The sequence below is a fragment of the Balaenoptera ricei genome, chromosome 14 (assembly GCF_028023285.1).
Source record: "Balaenoptera ricei isolate mBalRic1 chromosome 14, mBalRic1.hap2, whole genome shotgun sequence".
NCBI lineage: Eukaryota > Metazoa > Chordata > Mammalia > Artiodactyla > Balaenopteridae > Balaenoptera > Balaenoptera ricei.
The window spans coordinates 66,216,107-66,239,418 of record NC_082652.1 but is presented as its reverse complement, the minus strand read 5'-3'; the positions used below and the strand labels follow the sequence as shown (position 1 = coordinate 66,239,418).

Genomic DNA, 23,312 nt, shown 5'->3' with positions numbered 1-23,312 from the left:
GTTTTGTTTCTTTTTCCCAGAGGTCCCAGCTGAAGGCAGTGCAGAGAGCTGATGGGGTGAGAGGAGGGCAGAGTGTGGGACAGTCACAGAGGAGACCCCAGGGGCCAGGGATACCGGGCTTCTCCTTGTTGCTGATTTGATGTTCCTGGGACCACAGGGTGGCACAGCCCAGACCCAGGCTTGCCCTCTGGAATCCTTACTCTCAGCGAGGCCGGTGTGGGTGCTATGCTTGTCCAAGGAGACGTCCCAAGGTCTCTGCAAGGAGCCTGTAACACCGCTCACACCTGTAGATGGCTTTGTGCTGCCCCAAGTCCCTTCACATCCACTGCTTCCTCAGACCTTGACAGCCCGAAGCCAGGAGAGAAGACTGTTACTGTCGGAGTTCAACAGTGGACGAACAGAGACCCAAAGAATTGAAAAAAGTGCCTTGGTCCACACAGCAAGTCGGTGACAGAACGAGGATGGAGCCTGGGCCTGGAGACCCCTCTGACCAGGGTCCTGCCTGCTTTACTATGGTGTTCTAGGTAAGCAAAGGCAAGACGAGCTTTGCAGAAGTGTCACCTGGGCTCATGGGTGAGTGCGGGCACACACACACACACACACACATGCGCGCGTACGCAAAATGCTGCCCTGTTGACAGAAGTATCTCTGGGGCTTGGAGACAGAAGTCCACGTAGGAGACCTCTGAGCTTCTGTGAGTAGGGTCCTGACCTCAGGGCGCCACCAGGCTAGGGCTGCCAAGGTGCCTGGGAGCCAGGAAGGGCCATCCCAGCCAAGCCACACGTTGGCCTTCATTCCTCATGGTGTCCAGGGGATGCCGGTGGCCAGTGGGCTCCTCAAGGTGAACACACGGCTGCTGGTGGGCCCTGAGGACTCATCTGGCTCAGATTTTCATAATTGGACTCCTGAGCTTGGGGCCTGTGGACAGGAGAAAGTTGGCTGACCACCCAAACAGGAGGGGTCTCTGACTGCCCAAACCACAGCCCAGGAAGGGGCGGAAGGAGGGACGAGAGGGGCTTTGGGGGCCTGCATCCAACAAGGCCTGGAGACTAACCGAAGGTTGGAGGCAGGGCAGCGGCAGAACTTGCAGACCAGGGAGGGGACCACCTGGGTGACAGCATCCCAGAGTCTCTGTCTTCTCAAAGGGATCGCATCTGTGGCTTCAAAAACCATCTCCGGGGGCCTGACCTCCGGGCCGGCCCTCCTGCTAACCCTAACAGCTTTCCTGACTTCCGGGACACCCTCATGGCCTCTCAAACATAAACAGTCCACAGAACTCGTGTGATCCTCACCACACACCACACCCCCATCTTCAGCTCAGTAGGTGGCACCCAGGGTGCCAGCTCCAGACCTGCTGGCTCCCTCCCTTGCTTGTGCTGCCCACTCTGGCCATCCCTGCCTCTGTCTGCCCCATCTCCCCGCCCTCTCTATTGCCACCTTCAGCCAAGCAACCTAGCCAGCTGCAGCCTTGGTCAACCGCCCTCACAGGTCTCCTGGCCTCCACTCCTGTTCAGATGGGGCCACTCGTCTGCTTAAACCATTCACTGACCTCCCATCGCACTCCGAATAAATCCCACAGCCTGCCTATCCTCCGTGCCCTCTTCCTGGGTCACGCGTGAGCCTTTCTAGAGCCTTTTCCTCCTGGGTCGCCCCATCACCCCTGCCTGCCCATCGAGCACCCGCCTCAGGTCTCCTCAGTGTCCTCAGAGAGGACATGCTGGTCTAAAGCAGCCACAGCCCAGTGGCACCTCCCTCTCCTGGGGCTTTACTCCATCGCCTTGTCCATTTTTTTTTTCCCACAGCTCTTATTTTACAATCTAAGATCTCTTGTTTATATGTTTATTAAAATTCTCCATGTTAAGGTGTGAGTTCTCTGAGGTGGAGGATTTTTGCTGTACTTTTAGCATCCCAAACAGTACCCAGTACGTGGTAGGTACTCAACAGATATTTGAACAACCGCCAGCTTTCTGATTAGGTGCCCTGGTGGGGTAGTAAGTTAGCAAAGAAGAGGGACTTTGCACAGGTATTTGAGAATGTGGGGATCGCTGAGCGAGCAGCTGCAGAGAGGGGCCTGGGCTGGTAATGTGGCTCCTCCAGCCCCCAGGCACAGGTGGGAACGGAGCTATGGGAGTGCCCAGGCTTGTCTAAAGGGTCCTAGAGAAGGCTGTCATCCCCCGCCCACCTCCCCCAAGCATCTCGGACAAGGTCTTGGAATTGGATGCTTTCTTCTTCTACACAGGCCTTCACTTGGACAGACACCAAGAGGGGGCAAGGTCAATGCTTCCTAGCTGAGTCTGTGAGCCCTCAACCAAGCCCTCAGAACCTCTAATGACATTTTGCTTGCAAAGCCTTCAGCAGGGTGTCTGGGAGAATGACTGCCTAATGGTGGCTTTTGTGTGGATCTGTTCTAGAATGCTGGGCACTATGAGAGGAAACACAGCCTCCAGGGATCACAGCTAGGTGCAGAGATAAGGCAGACCCAGAAAAATGACCCTTCAGCACCACGGACACCAGGCAGCTGGTCCGGAAGATAGGCCAGTGTGAGGCCCACAGTCTCACTGAGAGGCCACAGTGCTGGGAACGTGGGGATCAGGTCAGCGTGGCCCGGTCTGGCTGCCAGGCTTGGTGGACTGAAGTAGGGGGGACAGCTGCAGGGAGGGCCTGGACCCTGATCAGGGCTGGGACCCCAGCCCCAGCCCTTTGCCCATTCTTCCTTCTCAGGCTGCTCTCCATGAGAAGCCTGCACCCCTTGGCCAGGGGGGGGACTAGAGTGGGGCAGGGTGGGGCTGAGCTAGCTTACTTACCGCGGTGAGGCGTCCTGGGTGACTGGGTACTCTGTGTGAGGGACAGAGAGAGAGGAGGCATGAATCTCCGTGGTACCCACTGGGCTACAAGCCCCGCTGTCCACCCCGCCCCACTGTGGAGAGTGGTCTGGAGGAAACAGCTAGCCAGCAGGATGGGAAGAAGTGACCTGAAAGATGCTGAGTTACCGGGGAGGACAGGGAGTGAGGAGTGGACTTAACAGGAAGACCTGCTTCTCTGAGGCCCCTGAAGCACAGAATGCTTGTTGGGTTTGAAGACGCTGCCAGAAAGCCAGTGTGGCCCCAGCAAAGATGGTAGCCAGAGCAACTGTGACAAATTTTGGATTTCATCCCAGGAGAGTTTGAGGCTGGTGTTACTCACCTGGGCGGTCTGAGAGGCTCTGGGAAGCCTCCTCTCTGGGGCACAGAGCAAATTTCCCATCCAGCTTAGTGACAGTAGGGAGGGGTGACGGCAGCTTTCTGAAGACGGCCTGCTAGTTCGAGTTTCCACTCTTTCATACATGCTGTTCTGTCTGCTAGGAGTACTATTAGCTCCTTGTTTTCCTAGCTCACACCTGCTTATAGCTTTTGATTTAGCCTCCCCTTACTTGTGTAAAGCCTTCCCTCCCGGCCCCCGGTCTGGATGCCCCATCAGAGAGAGGCCCGCACTCTCTGGGCTTCCGTAGTACGTGGGCTGATAGCACTTCTCTCTGCAGACTGCAATTATCTGCTTACTCCTCAGCACGCATTCATCAGGGAACCATGTCGTATTCACCTCTGTATTCCTAGCACCTATGCGGCACATAGTAGCTGCTCAGGATTCTTGTGACCGAATGAAATGGTGCTATTTGGGAAAGCCTGTGTGTGGTCGGAACCCTTCCGGATGAGTCATTTATTGGGTGCTGGTAAAGAGGTGGGCTCAGAGCTATATCGTCTGGGTCTATATCTCTGTGACTCTAGGCTAGAGGCAAGTTCCCTAACCTTTCTGGCCTCAGCTTCCCGATTGTATAATGGGCTCACGCTGGTTCCCACCTCCTGGGCTTGATGCAGGGAGAGGAAAGTGAGATGATGCACAGGTGCGTAAGTGATGTTTCGCTTGTGTCATGCCAGGTGGTCAGCCTGGAGGAGGGCTCCTGCCGCCCCTCGCACCCACCCTGGCCTGGGGCGCACCCACCTAGGCGGCGGCGGGCGGCGGCGCGGGCGGCCAGAACTCCGAGCAGCAGCAGCACCTTGAGGCCAAGCGCGCCGAGCGGGAGGGCGATTGCCGAGGCCCCGGAGGCGCCGTGGAAACGGAACAAGTAGACACTGGCTTCGGCGCGGCCCAGGCTGTTGGAGGCCGCGCACGTGTAGCGGCCGTCGTGGGCCAGCGCGGGCAGCTCGGCGGTCACCTGGTGGCCGTGATCTTGACCTGGGCTCGGCACGGCGGCCGAGCCGTTGCCCAGGGCCGGGCCGGACCAGGCGAGGGCGGGCGGCGGCTCCCCTTCAGCCGTGCAGAGCGCGTGGAAGGTGTGCGCCGGGCCGGGCAGCACCGAGATGTTGACGATCCGCGGGGCGGCTGCGGGCGATGGCCGAGGAGGAGCGGGAGGAAGCGAAGTGCGGTCAGAGCAGCGGCAGGCAAAGGGAAAGGCAAGGGCAAGGGGCAGCCCTCCCCGTCCCCTTGGCCCAGAGGGTTGGAGAAGGGAGCCGGGCGGGCGGGGTGGGGGTGATACGGAGAGGAAGGAAGAGGCGCTCGGGCGCCACGATGCCTGGGTCCCAGTACCGGTGTGATCTTAGGCAAGTTATTCCGCCGCTTTGTGCCTTAGTTTCTTCACGTGTAAAATGGGAATCTCATTACGGGGCTGTTGAGAAGATTTGACAAGTGGGGTGCCTGGGCAAGTGCTCTCTAAACGTCGTTACTATTGTGGTAGCACACGATGGGGGGCAGTCTGCTGGAGTGATTTCAAGGGCACCTCCCACTCCCAGACAGACTCACCAAGACCTAGACTTGAGACGATTCACTGAATCGGTGGGACTGTGGGACTGGGGCGGACAAGGGCGAAGAAACTGAAATGCACTCAGAGAGGCGGCCCAGCCAGCCCAAGGGCACATGGGAGGTTCTTGGTAGCGTCAAACTCAACCCAGAACGCCTGGGTCCCCCACAGGGGGGCTCCGGGATTTTTACAAAGCTCCTTAGGTCATTCCAATGCTCAGCCAGGGTTGAGAACCACGGCTCTAGGATCCTGGTTCCCACATCTTTCTACCACAGGGTCTAGAGAAGTGCCGGGCACTTGGTGGGCTCCCTGTGCACCCCCTCTGTGCACACAGCCCACTGCAGTCCTTGCCATATTTAAGTTGACCGTTCCTCGTTTTTCTCCCTCTTAGTCTGAGAGCTGTTCGGGCATATTCACTCTCTACGAGCTTCATTACAGTGCTCAACCCAGGCCCCCCACCCCCGCCCCAGCCCTTCCTGGGGCCAGGATTCGGCGGCATTTTTAACAACTTCCCGGGTGGCCCGTAGCCATCGCCAGGTGTGAGAGCCCCTGCTCTAGAGAAAGGGGTGTGCCTGTTGTACCCCTTCCGATCCCAGCACAGAGCCCGCACCTAGGGAGCCCTCGGACGCGGCGGGGAGGCGGGCGGCGCGCTCACCGGTCACGCGGAGCCGGACGCCGTGGCGGCTCTCGTAGCGGTCGTGGGCGTCGCCGGCGAACTCGACGCGGCAGAAGTAGCGGCCGTCGTCGGCCAGCGCGAGGCGCTCGACGCGCAGCGACAGGTCATTGCGGCGCGGGTTGCCGAGCAGCCGGAAGCGGCCGTGCAGGCTGAGCGCCGTCTGGCAGAGCTCGCTGCTCCGCGCCGCCGCGCACCGGAACACCTGCGGGCCCGTGTACGGCTCGCCCGCGCGCCAGATGGCCGTGAGCGGCCCGTCGTAGTGGCGGTGCGGGTGCGTGAAGGTGCACGGCAGCACTGCCGCCTCGCCCGCCGCCGCACTCACCTCGGCCGGCACCTTCATGGACCAGCGCTGCGCCGGCGCACCTGCGGGCGGGCGAGAGGCAGGCGGCGTGCGGCAACCCTGCCCGCGCCCTCGGGGGGCCTGGAAACCTCAGGACTCGGGAAGCGCCCTCCCTGCCCTCGGGCGTGGTGGTGGGGGGGGGTCTGGAAACCCACCCCAGGACTCGAGGGGCATCTCTTGGGACTTTGATTGCCGTGACTTTGTAGGTGCCTGGACTCTCCCCCCATTTCCCTGGGACTATTTGCCTCACTCAGGGTGGTCCCACCTCACTTACAGACCCAGTGACCCCAACCTCTTTCCCATCAGAACTTGCCCTGCTGCAGAAAAGCCCTGGGATCCCGTGGTTACAGTACAGTCCCAAGACACCCCCCCAGATGGTGACAATAATAAAGGCACTTACTGTGCAGCTCTGTGTCGAGCAAGTTCCTGGTGGTATCGCTTTTAGTTCTCACAAATGATCCTAGAGGTAAGCAGAGTTATCCCCGGGTTACATGTTATAAACCGAGGCACAGAGAGTTTGAGGCCTGAGGTCACACAGCTAGGATGGGGCAAAGCTGATGTTCAACCTCAGGACTGCCTGACCCCACTGCGGCACTCTAGTGCACGAAGGGCATGGAAACGTGGGGCTTATCCAAGGAGAGCAACACTCCCATTTACAGAGGGGAAACTGAGGCCTTGGGAGGTGGTGGTATGTTTTGAAGCTGGTGTGTTGAGTTGGTGGCTGAGATTCCTCTACAGTCAACCCAAGTGGGCTTCCCCAAAGGCCAGTGCCCAGACAGGGAGCTGAGGGAGGGGTGGACCATTATGCTGCCTCCTTGCTTTGCACAAGTGCCTCTGGGTTCAAGTTTCCTCACCTCCCATGTTGTGAGCCTCTGAAGTATGGTTGAGCTAAGGTCTGGAAGCTGCACTCTGCCTGCAGCTTACGGAGGGCTAGAGAGTCACTGCCTGTGTTGTTGCAGATGTGTGCTTCTTTGGGGGTGGGGTGAACGGGGTGGGTGGATGGGTGTCAGTGCTGGGAGGATCAGGTCAGGGGGCCTGGGAGCCTCCTCAAGAAGAGAGGGACAGGCTTAGCCTCTAGTGCCCAGGTACAGTTCAGGAAAGGGATCTTTACAGGGAATAATACAGCAGCTCCTATATTTCCAAAGGGCTTTGCAATTTACCAGTTTCTTTCACATGCATCACATCACATGACTCCACATCCAGTGCTCTTTGCTCTGTGGGGTAGCCCCACTTGTCTCTTGGGCAGGAATCTCCTCAGCCCACAGCTGGCAGACCATCCTCCAGGGAACCCATCCCATCTATGAGTAATCCACAGGTCAAGGCATTCCTCCTGCTCAGAACCAATGTTTCCTGCCCCTCACATGACGGCCCATCTCTCTTTGGAGCCTTTGCCTTCCTTTCCTGTGGTGGCCCTCCCGGGATCCCATCATGGCTATTCTGGACCCAGTAAGCCTCCCCTTCTCTGGCAGAGGTCCTAGTCCTTCACCTGCCCCTCTCCATCCTCACTGCTGGCTTGGTACTCTCCTTGCAGGGTAGTGTCCTGACCCCGGGGGCTCCAGGTGTGTGTTCCAGATGTGCTGGGCCAGGTAGAGTGGGGTATGAATCGGGTTGTGTGAGCTGTGCCTCATAGAAAACCTCAGTTTGGGATCGTGCCGAGCTTGCAATGAAATAAAACCACAAGGTTTTTTGGTGTTTTTTTTTTTTCACACAGTCTGCTTCTAAGCCAAATCTCCTTTCTTCTGGACAAGTGGAAGTATGCTTTTGAACCCAAGCGGGGGACTTGACATCTTTCCCTAGTAAGAGCTCGTTTGTTCAGTTGTTAATAATCAAAGGGCCTAGTTCCAAATTTGAGAAACCCTTCCTGAAGGTTTTGATCGTTCAGTCAGTACTTCTAGCTGCAGAAAGCATCTCCCAATCTTGAGGCTCAGCCCCTGCCTCAGTTTCCCTGCGTTCTCACCCTCTGTGACCTTAGCTTCCTCTGACCTCCTGCATTTTGCAGGCATCACAGAGCCAGGCATTGACTCCCCAGGGATTGTTTACTGTTGTGCATTCATCAATTGGCCATCATTGATCGGACACATTCCCCACTCGAAGCCAGGCACTGGGATTAGAGCCAGGGCTACAAAGAACAAGAGAATAACTTATCAGCCTGTTGGAGCTCACGGCTCAGAAAGGGTGACAGATCTGGGAACCCGTAGTCACACTAAAGCCTGCCAGGTGCTCTGATGAGGGGCATGAACAATGTTCCCTCTGTCTGAACATGGTTCCTGGCCCCTTTCACTCACCAGCTCCCCCCTAGTCGTCCCCGGGCCTCCGCTGAGTCATCCTACCGCGGGAGGCCTTCACTGAGCCCTAAGCCTGGGTCTGGCACCCCTTCCCCATGCCCCAGGGCTGGCAGAAGTGCTTTCTCTGTATAGGCATTGCCTGTTCAACTGTATCTCTCATCCAGGCACCCAGAAGCTCCGGGAGGGCAGGGAACATGTGTGGGGGTCATATTTGTGCAGCTATTGCCCAGCACGTGCCTGCCACATAGTAGTTGACGTTGAATTGAATTGCTGAGAGAGAGCAGAAGGGAGGGTGCCCAGACTGGCAGGGAGGGTGGGTGGGCAGGGATTGATTGAAAGCCCCATGAGAGAGGAGCTGCCGCCTCAGCAGAGCCTTGAGAAAGGAGTGGGATTTGCTAAGCCCTGAAGTAGGCTGAAGGCATTCTAGGCAAAAGGTAAAGTGGAAGTACGGACATCAGCATAGAGGTTGCAGGGCGTGAGAGGATAAGGGTGTCAGAGTATGTGGTGCTTTGGGGGCTCGTTGGGAGACATTGCTAATCTTATTCCACAAGCAAAACAATCCATGGGGTGCTGTCATTAGCCCCCCTTTCGGGAAGGAGATCTGCGGCTCAGAGAGCCTGAGGGACTTGGCAACGTCATTTGGCCAACCAGGCAGAGCCAAGGCTTCCCCTCGGAGTGTAACTGAGCAGGCCCCTATGAGGTCTTCCCGGAACAGATCCCCACCCATGTCCTCCGCCTGCCTTTCGTCTGTAGAAAAACTGTAGTCAAAGCATCAATTTAATCAGAAAAGTGAGAAAATGCAGAAAGAAAGGAAAACAGTCAAGCAACACAAAATAATTATACTTTAGCCATGAAACAAAGTCAAGGACCTCTAGTTCTTGCTCGAAGACTGTAGATAATATTCTGAGCCAAGTCCTTTGAGTTGTTTTGCAGATACTGAAACCGCCACCAGGTGGGAGAAGTTAACTGTATGCTGCCCACAAGCACAGAGACCCCAGACCAGCTGGAAGGTTGATGATGCTGACTCCTGGTTACCTCACCACCAACTAACCAGAAGAATGTCCACAAGCTGATCACACCCTGCTCCTTGAACACTGTAAGACTCCTCACTACCCCCTCCAGGGCGGGACACACAGTTTTGAGGGCATTAGCCCACTGTGGCCCCCTTTGCCTGGCAAAGCAATAATGCTATTTCTTTCTACTTCACCCAAAACTCTGTCTCCTAGAGCAGAGCCACCAGAGAGGTTTAATCCGGCACCAGTGAACAGAGGCTGAATTTCGACAATAGGTGGGTCATGTTCTGACCTTGTCCCTGGACTCTGTGCTGCTCGAGGATGACAGCCTAGATTGGGAGCATCTGATGTGTGGTACAAATGACAGGTCAGGGCCCCTCCCTCCCTGGCTGGGTTCTGCTCTGGGAGGAGAGAGGGCACACAGAGGCCCTTTCACCAAGTGTGACAGTCTTGACTCCCGTTAGGGGGAGATTTGTGTTTCCTGTTTGTCTGCTGCATGGTGTTCCAAGAGACGGGCACCTGGCCTCACTTTTACACAGAGACCTTTGGTTGAGTTCACCCAGGGGACTTGAGGTGAAGGTGGGAAGTCCCAATAGGAATTACCCAGGGAGCAGATGCATTTGCTTTGGCAGGAATCCAAGCTCCCCAGCCTCCTGGGACATTTACTGTTCCCTCTGGTAGCTCCTGCATGTCTCTTAGGACAGGGCAGGGACAGCCCCCTGAACTGGAACCACAGCTCCTTTTGATAGGGTCTCTACTCTTCCTGCTTCATGTCTATCAGGCTCCGGGGGTCAACAGGAGGCCCACATTCTTCCCATTGTCCGAAATTCCTCCTCTCAATGGTGGGCCACTGGGCACGGTGAAGAGCATTCCAGCTTTGGTATTGCTGGACATGGGTGACATTCTCGCTTGTATCAAGCACCCAGTCTGTGCCTGGCACTGTTCTAGGCTCATCCACTTACAGGGAGATCTTTGGGCGAGTTGCTTAATGTCCCAGGTCTCAGGCTCCTCTGCTGTAAAATGGGGCACATAGTACTTTCCTCATAGGATTGAGGATGGAATGAAGTCACACGTGAAGATCACCCGGACAGAGCTGACACTCAGCAAATGCTCAGTGACGATAGTTCCCTCCTTCACTAGCCGTGCAAAAAGAGTGGGACCAGGAGGGGCATGGGGGTGGTGCTAACCAGTGGTGGGGAAGGAGAAGGGCTCTGGACAGACAACTCAAGGCAATACGGGGTGGGGGTGGGGTCGGGACATTGATGCCGGAAACTGCACCATCTGTGGCTCAACTTGGCACCTTAGACCACATGTCATGCAGTAGTGCAGGCCTTGCCCTTAACTCACCTGAAAACTAGTCATTGATTCATGTACTTATTCACTCAACAGATGTTTATTGAGGGTCTGTCTTGTGCTTGATACTGTGCTGAGTGTTGGGGATACAGCTATGGTGACAATCAGTGGCTGCCTCAGTGTGTTTGCAGCCTGTCCATTGCTCAGCCATTGTTTGTTTTTCATTTATACATGATTCTAACGAGTTTGTTTAATTAGCTTCCCAGACTTGGGAAATACAGACTGAAAAGCTAGAAAGTGTCTCCTGTTTGTAGTCCATTGAAAGCAGCAAGGGATGATAATCAGCATTCAGTCAGGGAGGAAGGTTCAGTAAAAATAATGTGACGATCAGGACAGAAATGATAAAAGTACAGCACAAAAGGGACCCTTTAGAGGAGGGGTAAGTGCAGAGGGCCTTGAGGCATCATGACACTGCAGCAGGCTAGTGAAACATTGCTCGCGGGGATGACCTGAGTCACCTTGGAAAGGTTCATTGCCATGAGGGGCGTGCCCCTCGCATGGGGTCTCAGGCGTCTGTCTGGGGTTGTAGCCCTGGCTAGACTGGCCCTGACTTTGTGACCTTAGGTGAGTCCTCATAGCTCTCTGGCCTCAGTGGGCTCATCTGTCAAATGATGCCTCTAGATGCTTAGTAAGGAGAATTTTAAATCTAAAAGTCTGTGTCCAAAAATGATATTTGGATAAAAATGACAAGGAAGTCTGGCAAGCATTTTAGAAATATGTCAATATAAAATTAACTGAAAGGCTTTTAGGTACTTAAAGTAAGCCATTAGCTGTTGAGAAAACTCAGCTACTCGGAAAGAGGCATCCACGCTTGATGGTCCTGTGCAGCCATTTACTCAACTCTCCACGTTGCTCCCTCATGCCTCCCCGTGGTGACCATGCTCACTGAGGGAGGGCTGGGGCTGCAGCACTGGGTACCAGCTTCCACGTAAGCATGATCACAAGTCAACTGAGGGGTAGTTAACTCACCCTGGACCTATTATCCCAAAGCCCCGTGCCAGTGGTGTCAGGGTGGGACGAGAACTCGGCAGTAGAAACATCCGCAGAACCTGGATGGGCAGAAGTGGCATCTGGATGGATCAGAAATAGAGGCCTTGGTTCTGGCTGCAGCTAAACCAGATTCCCACCAGTTCCTTGGTGAGGAAGGAGGCAGGGACGTGCATGGGAGCCTCTCTGTAGCTCGTGTGCAGTGTGTTCTGTGTGATGGCATTTATGTTAACGAGCGAGAAAACTGTTTACGATTTTGTACCTGAGCATGCGGCAGTCGCTGTCCGTGGACCACAGATAGGAAAGCAAGCCAGTGGTGGCGGCTGTGATGGGACAATGGCCAATGGGGGTGTCCTCAGAGAGTGGCGCCTTAACAAGAATTAGGTCTGCTGGGGTGGGCTTTTTGTGACAGGTTTCTGGAGGAAACAAGCATGGACGTTGAGGGGGAGAAGGGTGATGCCACGCGGGCGCTCCCCATGGACAGACGACGCCTCGTGGAGGCGCTCAGAGGTCTGCTCCCCACCCCCTAGGAGGGCTGACATACTCAGCTGACAGGCAGCCCGTCTGACGAGCCCAGCTGTCTGTAAGGGGCCACCCTCCCTGGGGACAGCTGGGCATGTTCGTAGGGGTGTTTCTCAGGGAGTGACTCCAGGGGTGGCTTCTTGGGCATTGCGGCGCCTGAAGGGTCAGGACAGGGTGTTTTGGGGCCAAAGACAGATGTTCATCTTGGCCACCGGACCTCCCCAGTTAGGTGTGTGGCCTGAGCTGGGGGCAGTTGCCTTTCATCCGATTCCCTCCTGCACCTCAGTTTGCTCTCAGTAATTCTTCCTTCTGGGCCTGCATATAGTCCAGACAGGTTATCAGGGGGAGAAAACAGTGAGAATGGGGCAGAGACCAGTGAGGGGAGAGGAGGGAGCAGAACCAGGAATTCCATCCGTGGGTGTGAAGCAGACCCCACAGGCTCTAGGGAGCTGGGAGACGCAAGTCAGTGAGAGGCCTGACTGTTCCCCTTCTGCCCTCGGGTTGTCCTGTTTCCCCCTTAACCCTCGCCTCTCTGGCCACCCGGTTGTGGAGCTGGACCCTCTCGCCTGGGCTGACAGGTGCAGAGCCGCGGGTGGAGCCGGCCCCGGGGCAGTGTCCGCGCAGCGCGCTGCTCTTGGGAGTTCTGATTCCACCTGTCCCTGCCGTGCTCCAGCTCCCTGCACCCCTCCTCCTCCCGGGTAGGACTTCTCGGTCCCAGCTGCTGGCCACAGGAGCCAGCGGGAGCAGAGGTGTCCTGGCTCATTCAGCCTCCATTTCCTTCTGGGCCCACGGCAGCAGTCCCTGACCTCTCCCCGCGTCCCAGATAAGCGCCCCATGTCCTTGGGTGACTGCTGTGAATTGTCTTGCCTTCTCAGTTTGTTTTTTTGCAGTGGTTCAGAGCTAGCAAAGTAAGTTCCTCTGAGCCCCAAGCTCTGCCCCAGGCTCACCACCCACTGCACGTAGGCGTAGGTGGTGGCAAGGGCCGGGCTGGCACTCAGGAGACTCCAGTTCACATCCAGCCGGTGACACCCAGAAGTGCCCTGACCTCGTCGAGCCTCCCTGAAACAGGGAAAAGGGCCTCCACTTTGCAGGGCTGTGGTGAAGAGTAAGTGAACTGGCCGTTACAAGCCTGGCACGACAGTCCTCAAGGGTGACAGCTGCTGTGACTGCTGCACCACCTCACCAGAGATGTGGGGACCAGTGGAGGTCTTGTCCAAGGTCACTAAGTGGCCAGAGTTCCCAGACTACTGCTCTTCCCACCACCCCTCATCCCCCGCTTTCTAAAAGCAGATCTGGGGGGAGACAGAAAGGAAAGACAAAAGAGAGTGTGAGGGCCCCTGGGAGATGAGGGGCTGCCCCAGGGTGCTGGGCGGGGGGGGACGCCTGTGTGAGGGAGAAGTCGCGGAAAGTGGAAGAGGGGGGTTTCCTGGATGAATCCCTCCACTTCACTTTTGCCAAAGGCCAGCCCTGGGCTCTGTGCTCAGAGGTGTGTCAGGGATGGGACCGTGACCTGTGGCCACCTTGCTCTCAGGCCCCGTGGGCTCCGGCCGCTTCCAGGCCCGCTGCCACACAGAGAGGCTGCAGAGGGATTTCAGGAAGAGGGACGCTGCTCACCCTGGTTTAAGAGCTCTTGGTCTCAGCGGTGAAGCAGCTGCCGGCCACGAGAAGAGGGGTCCCCTCGCCGACCCAGCTGCATAGCTCCCACGTGTGCTCGACCTCCCTGGGGAGTCGTGACATGCAGCTGGAGCATTTGTGTGGTCTGGCTTTTGTACTTGAACATGTGACTGCTTATGCTTCCCGTAAGTTTTTTTTTTTTGTCTTTCACTGATTCATAGCTGCTGACTCTTAGCAGGAGAAAGAAACCAAACCAAAACAGAAAAAACCCCAAACCTAGTGTTCCTTGAAGCAATGTGACTTGAGCAACGTTTCACTACCATTTACTGCACAACTGCGGAGCGCCAGGACTGTGCTGGGGGCCTTCCACCCATAACCTAATTCTCCTTCAAGCACCCATGAGGTGATGGGGACTCCCATTTACCGAGGCTCAGAGAAGTTAGGTAACCTGCTCAGGGCCACACAGTTAGGAAATAGCAGAGCCAGGATTCACAGCCTTGTCTGACCTGTTCTCCTGTCTGCCCCAGGTGTGGGCAGGGTCACCTCTTCCAGCCCCACCTTCTACGTGGGACCCAACCTGAAATCATCCAGAAAGATGGCTGAGTTAAGTCAACTTGGGAAAAGGAAGCCCATCTCCTATCAGCCCCAACCACAGGGCTCTGTGGGTGGGACAGTGGGCAGTATGGGGTCAGGAGGTGGTGGTGTGGTCCCGTCTCGAGCCACATACCCCCAAGTTCAAATCCCAGTTTCACCCTGCACCGCCCACTGAACCTCTTTGTGCCTCAGTTTTCTCATCTGTGAAAAGGGAATATCATAGTTCCTTTGTCATAGGATTATGATGCTTACGTGAATTACTAATTAAAGTGCCCAGCACTTAATAAGAGCTATGTAGGCACTTGCTGTTAGTATTCAATCCAGCCCCGAACAGAACTCCTCTCCGCTCCGTGTTGAATGCTAGAGAGGAAGGATCAAAGGCCTGAGGAGTGGGAGTTTATAATCCAGTCGTGGAGATAGGACCCCACCCAAGGAAGATTGACTAACAGCTTGGAACACCATGATGTCAGTGCTGTCACCATGTGGCACGTGATGGCCAATCGCTGTGCACATGGAGGCCTGGATGCCAAGTCCAGGAACACAGTCATGAGGATGTCTCAGGCTGAGTGGGGTCGAGGAGAGGATTGGGGCCTGGACAGAGGGGCTCATGAGGGTTGCCTTTGTCATTATCCCAGTGGCCCTCAACTGCATCGTGCATCAGAATCACCCAAGATGGTTGAACATGCAGATTCCTGGGCCCTGCTCCTGACATGTTCTGATTCTGCAGATCTGGGGTGGAGCTGAAGAACGTGCTTTTTTTTTTTTTTCTTGATGTGGACCATTTTTAAAGTCTTTATTGAATTTGTTACAATACTGCTTCTGTTTTAAGTTTTGGTTTTTTGGCCGCGAGGCATGTGGGATCTTAGCTCCCTGACCAGGGATCGAACCCACACTCCCTGCGTTGGAAGACAAAGTCTTAACCACTGGACCGCCAGGGAAGTCCCAGAACGTGCTTTTTAGCAAATGCATGCCACTCCAGGGATTCTGATGCAGATGGTCCATGACCACCTTTTGAGAAATACTGTTCCCAGGGACACCGACTCCTTGAGCTAAGTGACCTTAAGTGAAGTGACATTGGTACTTAAGCCTGCCGCAAAGAGTTCCCACTCACTTCTTGGGGTTCCTGCTGGGCGGTCAGGGTGCCCTGGATCACTTGCCCTACTCCCCGAGTGAAGTCACCCCGCCCTTACCCCAAACAGCCATGTGCTCTCCCCTCTTTCCCGGGGCCGTGCCCGTTAAGAAGCAGAGCACTTGGATGACAACAACACCCCCAGTCTGTCAGAGCCTGCGCTGTCCTCCCCAGAGCTGGCCCGTTGTGCCCCTGGATCCTCACAGCAAAGCCTGGGCAGGAGGCCTTTCTACAGGTGGAGACACTGAGGCCCAGAGGAGTCCAGGCACTGCCTCAAGTCACCAGGAACCCAAGGCAAAGCCTGGACTTGAACTTCTGGCTTCTGTCACCACAGCCTCCCAAAGTGCAGCTCTCCCTTCCCCACAGGACTGGAGGCCCTGGCAACCCAGCTGCCCTGAGTGCAGGGAGAGAAGACCGTACCTATTAAAATTTTGTGAGAATCTATTCTGTTCTGAAAATGCACCAGAGGGCAGAGTGGGAAACTCACCCATCAGGATGACGCACACCAAGGAGGCCAGGAGTCGGAAGGAACCTTCCATGCTGTGAGGTACGGAGCCCCCAGGCAGCCCCACACTCAGCCAGGCCACTGGCGAGACCCCTGCTTGGCGTGGGTGTGGGGGAAGGAAGGTGAGAGGGGCTGGGCGGTGTGCCCAGGTCTGCACCCCTGCCGGGCTCTGCGGATGATGGAGGAACTGGGGACAGGCAGCCAGGAAGCTCCAAGTATGATTAGATGAGACCCGTGGGCTTTAGTCATGTGGAAAACCAAGAGAGGAACCACTCGGATGATTCTCCAGGACGGGAAACAGAGAAGTGGGCAGGGAAGATGCAGGACCCTTTCCTGTGGCCGCTGTCCCTTTGAAAAATCTGCTGTTCTTATGCTTCCTTCACTCCCTCCCTCCCTCCTCCCCTCTCCCTCCCTCCTTCTATCTTTCCTTCCCTCTCTCTTTCCCTTCCCACATTTTTAGTGTGCCAGGATGGGTTTTCATCTTGGTGAAGCTGTTTTACTGTGGCCATATAGGTTTTGAAGTGGTGATTATTGAGGGAAGGAAAAAATCGTCTCCAAAATGTAATCATTATTGACAATGGTTACATTACCAAGCAGCATAAATGGGAAATAGTAAAATTATTAAGCAAATCAACCCAGACAAGCATGTCAAAATGCTCAGAACATCAAAATGCCAGATAAAATATCCTGCTACAGGGGTAGAATCTTGGTGTCTGTTGCAGGGAGATAATCGGGAAACTGAACAAAAAAGTGGCCAGGTTGGGGGCTGGCAAGGCTGAGCCAATCCTTGAGTAGGAGGAAGTGTTTTAGTTCAGATAAAGGTTAATCTACTGGGGAAAAAAAGCGATTCCCAAATATAGTGGATTAAAAAAAAAATAGAAGGTGACTTCTCTCCCATGTATCAGTCGCAAGGTGAGCTGTTTATACTGGCAGGTGGCCTTACTTCTCATGGTTATTCAGGGATCTAGGTCCCTTCATATCGTCACTCTGCTACCCTTCCCCCCAGGGGGTTGTTAATGCCTTCAAGGTTGAAGCTGGCTTGTTCAAGATCTAGCTTGTGTGAAGGGGAAAGATAGAAACTCTAAGTCTTGTCTAAGGCTTGTCTTTTCTTTATCCAGGATCCAAAGATTGTACACATCACATCCACTCACATCCCATTGGCCCTCACTTAGTCATACAACCACACCTGCTGCAACGGAGGCCTGGAAATGTGGTCACTACTAGGTAACCATATGGTCAAGTTAAAATTTTATTACCAGGGAAGAGGGAACAGATGTTGATGGATAGTTACCTATCTCTGCCACAGATATTTGCTATAACTCCAGAAAACTAAACTTTGCAGAATAATTTATTCCATAAACTCTAAAATGTCATTGAAAGATGCACCCTTGTTTTTCTTTTTTTTTAAATTTATTTATTATTTATTTATTATTTATTTTTGGCTGTGTTGGGTCTTCGTTTCTGTGTGAGGCCTTTCTCTAGTTGTGGCAAGTGGGGGCCACTCTTCATCGCGATGCGTGGGCCTCTCACTATCGCAGCCTCTCTTGTTGCAGAGCACAGGCTCCAGACGCGCAGGCTCAGTAGTTGCGGCTCACGGGCCTAGTTGCTTCGCGGCATGTGGGATCTTCCCAGACCAGGGCTCGAACCCATGTCCCCTGAATTGGCAAGCAGATTCTCAACCACTGCGCCACCAGGGAAGCCCACACCCTTGTTTTATATACCACTAAGAGAGAAAAAAAATTTCTAGCTTTTTATAAAATGCCACTGACTGCAATATGTATCCTGATCTCAGAAATGTTAAAGTCTAAAAACAAGTACATCCTAGAATTGATGAATATAATTCAATTTTAGCTGTTTGTATTTTTTGGTAATACAGTCTCAATAAGAAAAGGCCAGCCTATCTTCCCTATGCTGAGAGGAGCCATAGGAAAGAGGCACGTCTATGCTTAGGCCAGGGTTTTAGAGGGAGGCCAGGCATACGGATGGTAGCAGGGATTGAAACGAGAGGCTCCTGTGGGGAGTGGGGCCTTTGTGAGAGTCTCTCCTCTGCCTTCCTCTTTGACTATCTTGACTAACCTCTGACCACCCGATACGTTCCCCTTCCATGGCCACTTGTCACTTCCTGTGTACCTCTTGTTTCCTTAACATAAGGATCCAGCCAGAAAAATGAAACCCCTGTGAAGTGCTGAACATGGAGGGGGACTGGGTATAGGTAGCTGGTAATACAGACAATTGAAGGATGAAAGAGAAAATAGGAGATTCTGACATAGCCCAGATATTAGTAACTACAGGAAGTAGCTACCACTGCTAAGGTTGGTGGGGGGGTGGGGAGAAAGGAAGAGGCGAGGTTACTGAGGAGTAGGAGCTTAGAAGCAGGGCCCCTGCACAGCTGGTGTTCAGATGGATGAAGGGTGCACTGTGTGACTAATGCTCAGATTACGGGATGAGGAGCGGCAGAGACACGGCTGGCTGATGCTGTACCTCTGAGGGGGTTCCGCAGGTTGGATTGCCAAAGGAAGCTGAAGGCTGGACCTAGAGCTTTTGCAAGGCTCTGGAGCAATACTAACAGGGACTGGAAGCCCTCCTCCCATCTTCTAACCTCTCTCTAGTGCCTTCCATCAGCTAGCAAGTGTGTCTGAGAAATGTGGTTTGCAGAGTCCCAGCTTCAGCACCTAGAGCAGAATGTAGAAATGTAGGCTTGAGGCTGAGAGCTGAGGTGTAAATACACAGTACTCAACTGGACTGTAAACCCTTCCTGGAAGCCCTTCTTCCATATATCTGGGGCAGTGTCTAGCATAGCTCCTGGCACATGATATGAGTTCAAAATTATTTGAATTTGAGCTATTGAAAGTACTGTTTAGTTAATTCAGGAATGAAAAAGGGACCTTACTAGAGAATTCACTGACGTTAAAAAAAACCAAGAGGATATTATGAATAATTCTATGCCTGTAAATTCAACAACTTGGATGAAATGAACCAATTCCTTGAAATACATGAACTATCAAAACTTACTTTAGAAGAAATAGATAATCTGAATAGTACTATATCAAGCTAATTAGATTCATAGTTTAAAACCTTCCAACAAAGAAAACTCTAGGCACAGATGGTTTGGTGAATTCTACCAATATTTAACAAAGAGCTAATACCAATTCATAATCTCTTTCAGAAAATGGAAGAGGAGCACACATTTCCCAACTCATTTTATGAGGTCAGTATTACGCTAATGCCAGAAAAAGACACTACAAGAAACAAAAACTACAGATCAATATCCCTCATGCACAAACAATTCTAAAACAAAAGTGTTAGCAAATTGAACTCAGCGTTATACAAAAGGGATAATACATCACAACCAAGTGTGGTTTATTTTAGGAATGCAAGGCTTGTTCAACTTTGAAAAATCAATCAATGTAATTCACTAAAGTAACAGACTAAAGAGGAAAAATCGTATGATTATCTCAATAAATGCAGAAAAAGCTTTTGACAAAATTGGACAGTAATTCATGATAACTTTCAGCAAACTAAGAATAGAAGGAAAGTTCCCTAACCTGATAAAGAGCATCTACAAAAGAACTATAGCTAACATCACACTTAATAGTGAAAGACTGAATGCTTTCTCCCTGAGACTGGAAGAAGGCAAGCATGTCTTTTAACCACTCCTGCTCAACCTTATACTACAAGTCCTAGTAAGTCCAATAAGACAAGAAAAAGAAATAAAAGATACACAAGTTGGAAAGGAAGAAATAAACTGTCTCTATTAGCAAACAACATGGTTACTTACATAGAAAAATTTTTAAAAATGGACCAAAAAACCCCTCCCAAAACTAATAAGTGAGATTAGAAAGGTCATAGTATAAAAGGCCAATATACTGAAATCAATTGTACTTATATATAGTAACAATGAATAGTTGGAATTTTAAATTTAAAAATCCCAGAATCATTTACAATAACATAAAAAAAAACCCCAACAAGTACTTACATAAAAACCTAAAAACAAAAAACATGTGCCAGATCTGTATGCTGAAAACTATGACACACTGATCAGAGTGTTTCAAACAAGACTTAAATACGTGGAGAGATATACTGTGTTCATTGTTCAAAAGTTTCATTATTGTTAAGAAGTCAGGTCAATTCTCTCCCAATTAATCTATAAACTCAACACAATCTTAATCAAAATATCAATGGGCTTTTTTGGGTAGATCTCTATAAGCAGATTCTAAAATTTATATGGAAAGACAAAGGAACTAGAATAGCCAAGATTTTTTTTTGAAAAAGAGAACAAATTATAAGGACTATCATTATCTGAGTTCAAGACCAAATATAAAACTGTAGAAATTAAGATAATGTGGTACTGGTGAAATGATAGCTACAAAGATCAATGAAACAGGGTAGAGAGTCCAGAAAAGTAAATAGGCAACTGATTTTTGACAAAAGTGATAAGGTGATTTAATGGAGAGAGGATAGTCTTTTCAGCAAATGCTGTTGGAACAGTTGTATGTCCACATACATACATACATACATACATACATACATACACACATAAATAGAACCTTGACCCATAACTCACACCTTATACAAAAATTAACTAAAACTACATCATAGATCTAAATGTAAAATGTAAAACTATAAAATTTCTATGAGGAAACATAGAGAAAAGTCTCTGTAACTTCGGGTTAGGCAAAGAGTATTTAGGTGCAACACCAAAAGGATATGTTAAAAAATTGATAAATTGGATTCTGTTAAAATTAAAAACATTTGCTCTCCAAAAGACACTGTCAAGAGGATGAAAAGATAAGCTACAGACTAGGAGAAAATATTTGGAAAGCACATCTCTAACAGAGGCTCTATAGCCAGAATGCACAGAGAACTCTCAAAGTTCAACAATGAGAAGATGATGATGATCATCATCATCAACCCCAAATGAGAAGATTTGAACAGATACTTCACCAAAGAAGATATACACATGGCCAATAAGTACATGAGATTATGCTCAACATCATTAGTCATTAGGGAAATGCAAAATAAATTCGTAATGGGTTAGCACTACACGTCTTTTAGAATGACTAAAATAAACAAAACTGACAATACCAGATGCTGATGATCAGAAGAACAGCTGGACACTTATGCTTCACCGGTGGGAATGCAAAATGGCAAGGCCACTTTGGCAGTCTGTCAGTTTCTTAAAGGTTAAAAATACACTTACCATATGACTCAGCAATTCCACTCCTAGGTATTCACCCAAATGGGATGAAAATCTATGTTTACAAAAAGCCTGTGTGAAAACGTTTATAGCACCTGTATTCATACTCACCCCAAACTATAAACAACCAGTTGTCCTTCAATCAGTGAATGATAAAGTATTGCACATGCATACAAGAGAGTGCTACTCAGAGGTAACAAGGAACAAACTACTGATTCACACAACAGCATGGATGGATTAAATGCATTTTGCTAAGTGAAAGAAGACAGACTCAAAAGGGTACATATTGAATGATTCCATTTATATGATATTCTGGAATAGGCAAAACTATAGGAATGGAAAACAGATCAGTGGTTGCCAAGGGTAGGGGTTCAGGAAGTGGTTGACTACAATGGAACTGCATGGGGGAATTTCATGATGATGGAACCGTTTTGTATAGTGACTGTGGTGGTGAACACGTGACTCTATGCATTTGACAAAATGCATAGAATTATATACAGCAAAGAATGAATTTTACTGTATGTAATTTAAAAAGTCAATGAGGATATGGGGGAGGAACCCAAAATGGAATATAAGTCACAACAAGGACATCTAAATATGTTACAGAAGAATAACCTAACCCGCTGGAGAGAATAAAGAACTAGCTTAAATTACTTTGGAAAACAGTTTTGACTGAATAAGGTTAAAGACAAAGAACTCTACATAGATACTGTACTCCAGTTAGTAAATTTCTCATAGGGATATGGGTTAAAGATTCTGAAACTACTTATGTGTACACTAAGATTGAACAAATAAGTAGATTTAATGTAGATAATAAGAGCCAGATTTCTCTCTGCTGGAGAAAAAAGTTACAATTAAGAAAGGGGGAATGCTAGAATGAACCTTGTAACATTGGATTGGAATTGGAGGTATCAGTATGAAATCTTGGTTTAAAATGTATATGTACAGATAGATAGATAAAAATGAATGTATGTGTGTGCCTGGGATAGTAGCGGTCTAGACACCATGATACCCTTGAATCAACAGGCACACCTAGTGTCCGTATCTTTGTTTCTAAATAAAACTCTCCAATATAAGGAATCAGGGATCCTTGAGAGAAGCGGTTGATTCCAGGGCAGGGGAAATACAAGATGTGTCTGGGTCATCTGAAACTAACGAAGTGCTAAAATAAAGGATGGGGACAAATTGAAGGAACTCTTAATGTCCAAAGCTAAAATAAATTTGAACAAAATAAATAACAATAGTATTAGGTTATAATCCATACAGTAAAATAAATATGAGTCTATACTGATATAAATGAACAATTGAATAACTATATTTTAAAAAGTTCTCTCATCCTTATCTTTTGCTCTTTGGAGTGAGAAGTTGTCCTCTCCAACCCTGCAAAGACCTGCATTGGGACGTTCTCATTTCCTTTCACTTCTGCTTGTAATCTGGCCAGTTCTTTCCTGAGTTCATATCTTCCTAGTAATACCTTGACCTTGACAATGAACACACACTCTACTAATGCTCTAATTTTTAAAAACCTCTTTTCCTAGAGCAACAAATACATTAGGTATATCATCTGTCTACCAAGTTATCACAGTTAAAAACTGACCATCTTTCCAGTCTCCAATATCAGTTTTTCAGCCTATTTATCACCAAACTGCTAAGCCAATGGCACATAATATTAGGATTGCTTTTTTTTTAAAGGAAGCTCCCCACTTCTAGTATCAATTTCTGCATCAATCATGCCTCAAAGATAAGCTAGGTTATATGTGGTAACAAATAGTCCCTGCATCTCAGTGGCTTAAAGCAACGAAGGTTTACTTCCCACTCGCTCTACCCTATTGACCACTGTGAGCTGGTGGTGGGGTACTCTGCTCGGCATAGACATCACTCAGAGATGAGGTTGACAGAGTCAACCGTCTTATGATACCTACACCTCAACACTAGGCTTCAGGGTTTCCCGATACAGAGGAACAGAGACCCAAGTTCTAGAAATTAAATTCTTCACTTCATTGACAAGAACTGTCATCTGGCCACACGTAACTTCAAGAAGGCAGGAGACTACAATCTTTCATGTACCCAGAAGGAGGACTGGACCAGATGAATGTTAGTATTCTGCCAATAGAATCCCATTTTTTTTTCAGTTAACAATATGCCTAGCCCATGGCAATTCTAAACTACTTTACCAGATATTTATCATCCTTTCTCCTCCCTCTGCTTTTGCCTCATAGCCCATTTCTGACAAACGAAACACAACAGAAAGTCTGCTGAGGAACTTCTGGGAAAGTTTTTGATTGCTGGATAAAAAGAGAAAAACTGGTGAAGAGAAAGTCTTTAA

The 23,312-nt window shown here is 50.7% G+C and overlaps 1 protein-coding gene across 1 annotated transcript; it reads right to left on the bottom strand.

The window, feature by feature from the left end:
• Nucleotides 1–836: 836 nt before the first annotated feature.
• SIGLEC15 (sialic acid binding Ig like lectin 15) lies at nt 837–15,823 on the bottom strand. Its single transcript, XM_059893791.1, has 6 exons — nt 15,772–15,823; nt 6,188–6,247; nt 5,427–5,810; nt 3,976–4,356; nt 2,805–2,835; nt 837–918 (listed from the first exon to the last, which is right to left on the bottom strand). Exons 1-6 carry the CDS (start codon nt 15,821–15,823, stop codon nt 837–839), a joined length of 990 nt encoding a protein of 329 aa, XP_059749774.1.
• Between the last annotated feature and the right edge of the window lie 7,489 nt (nt 15,824–23,312).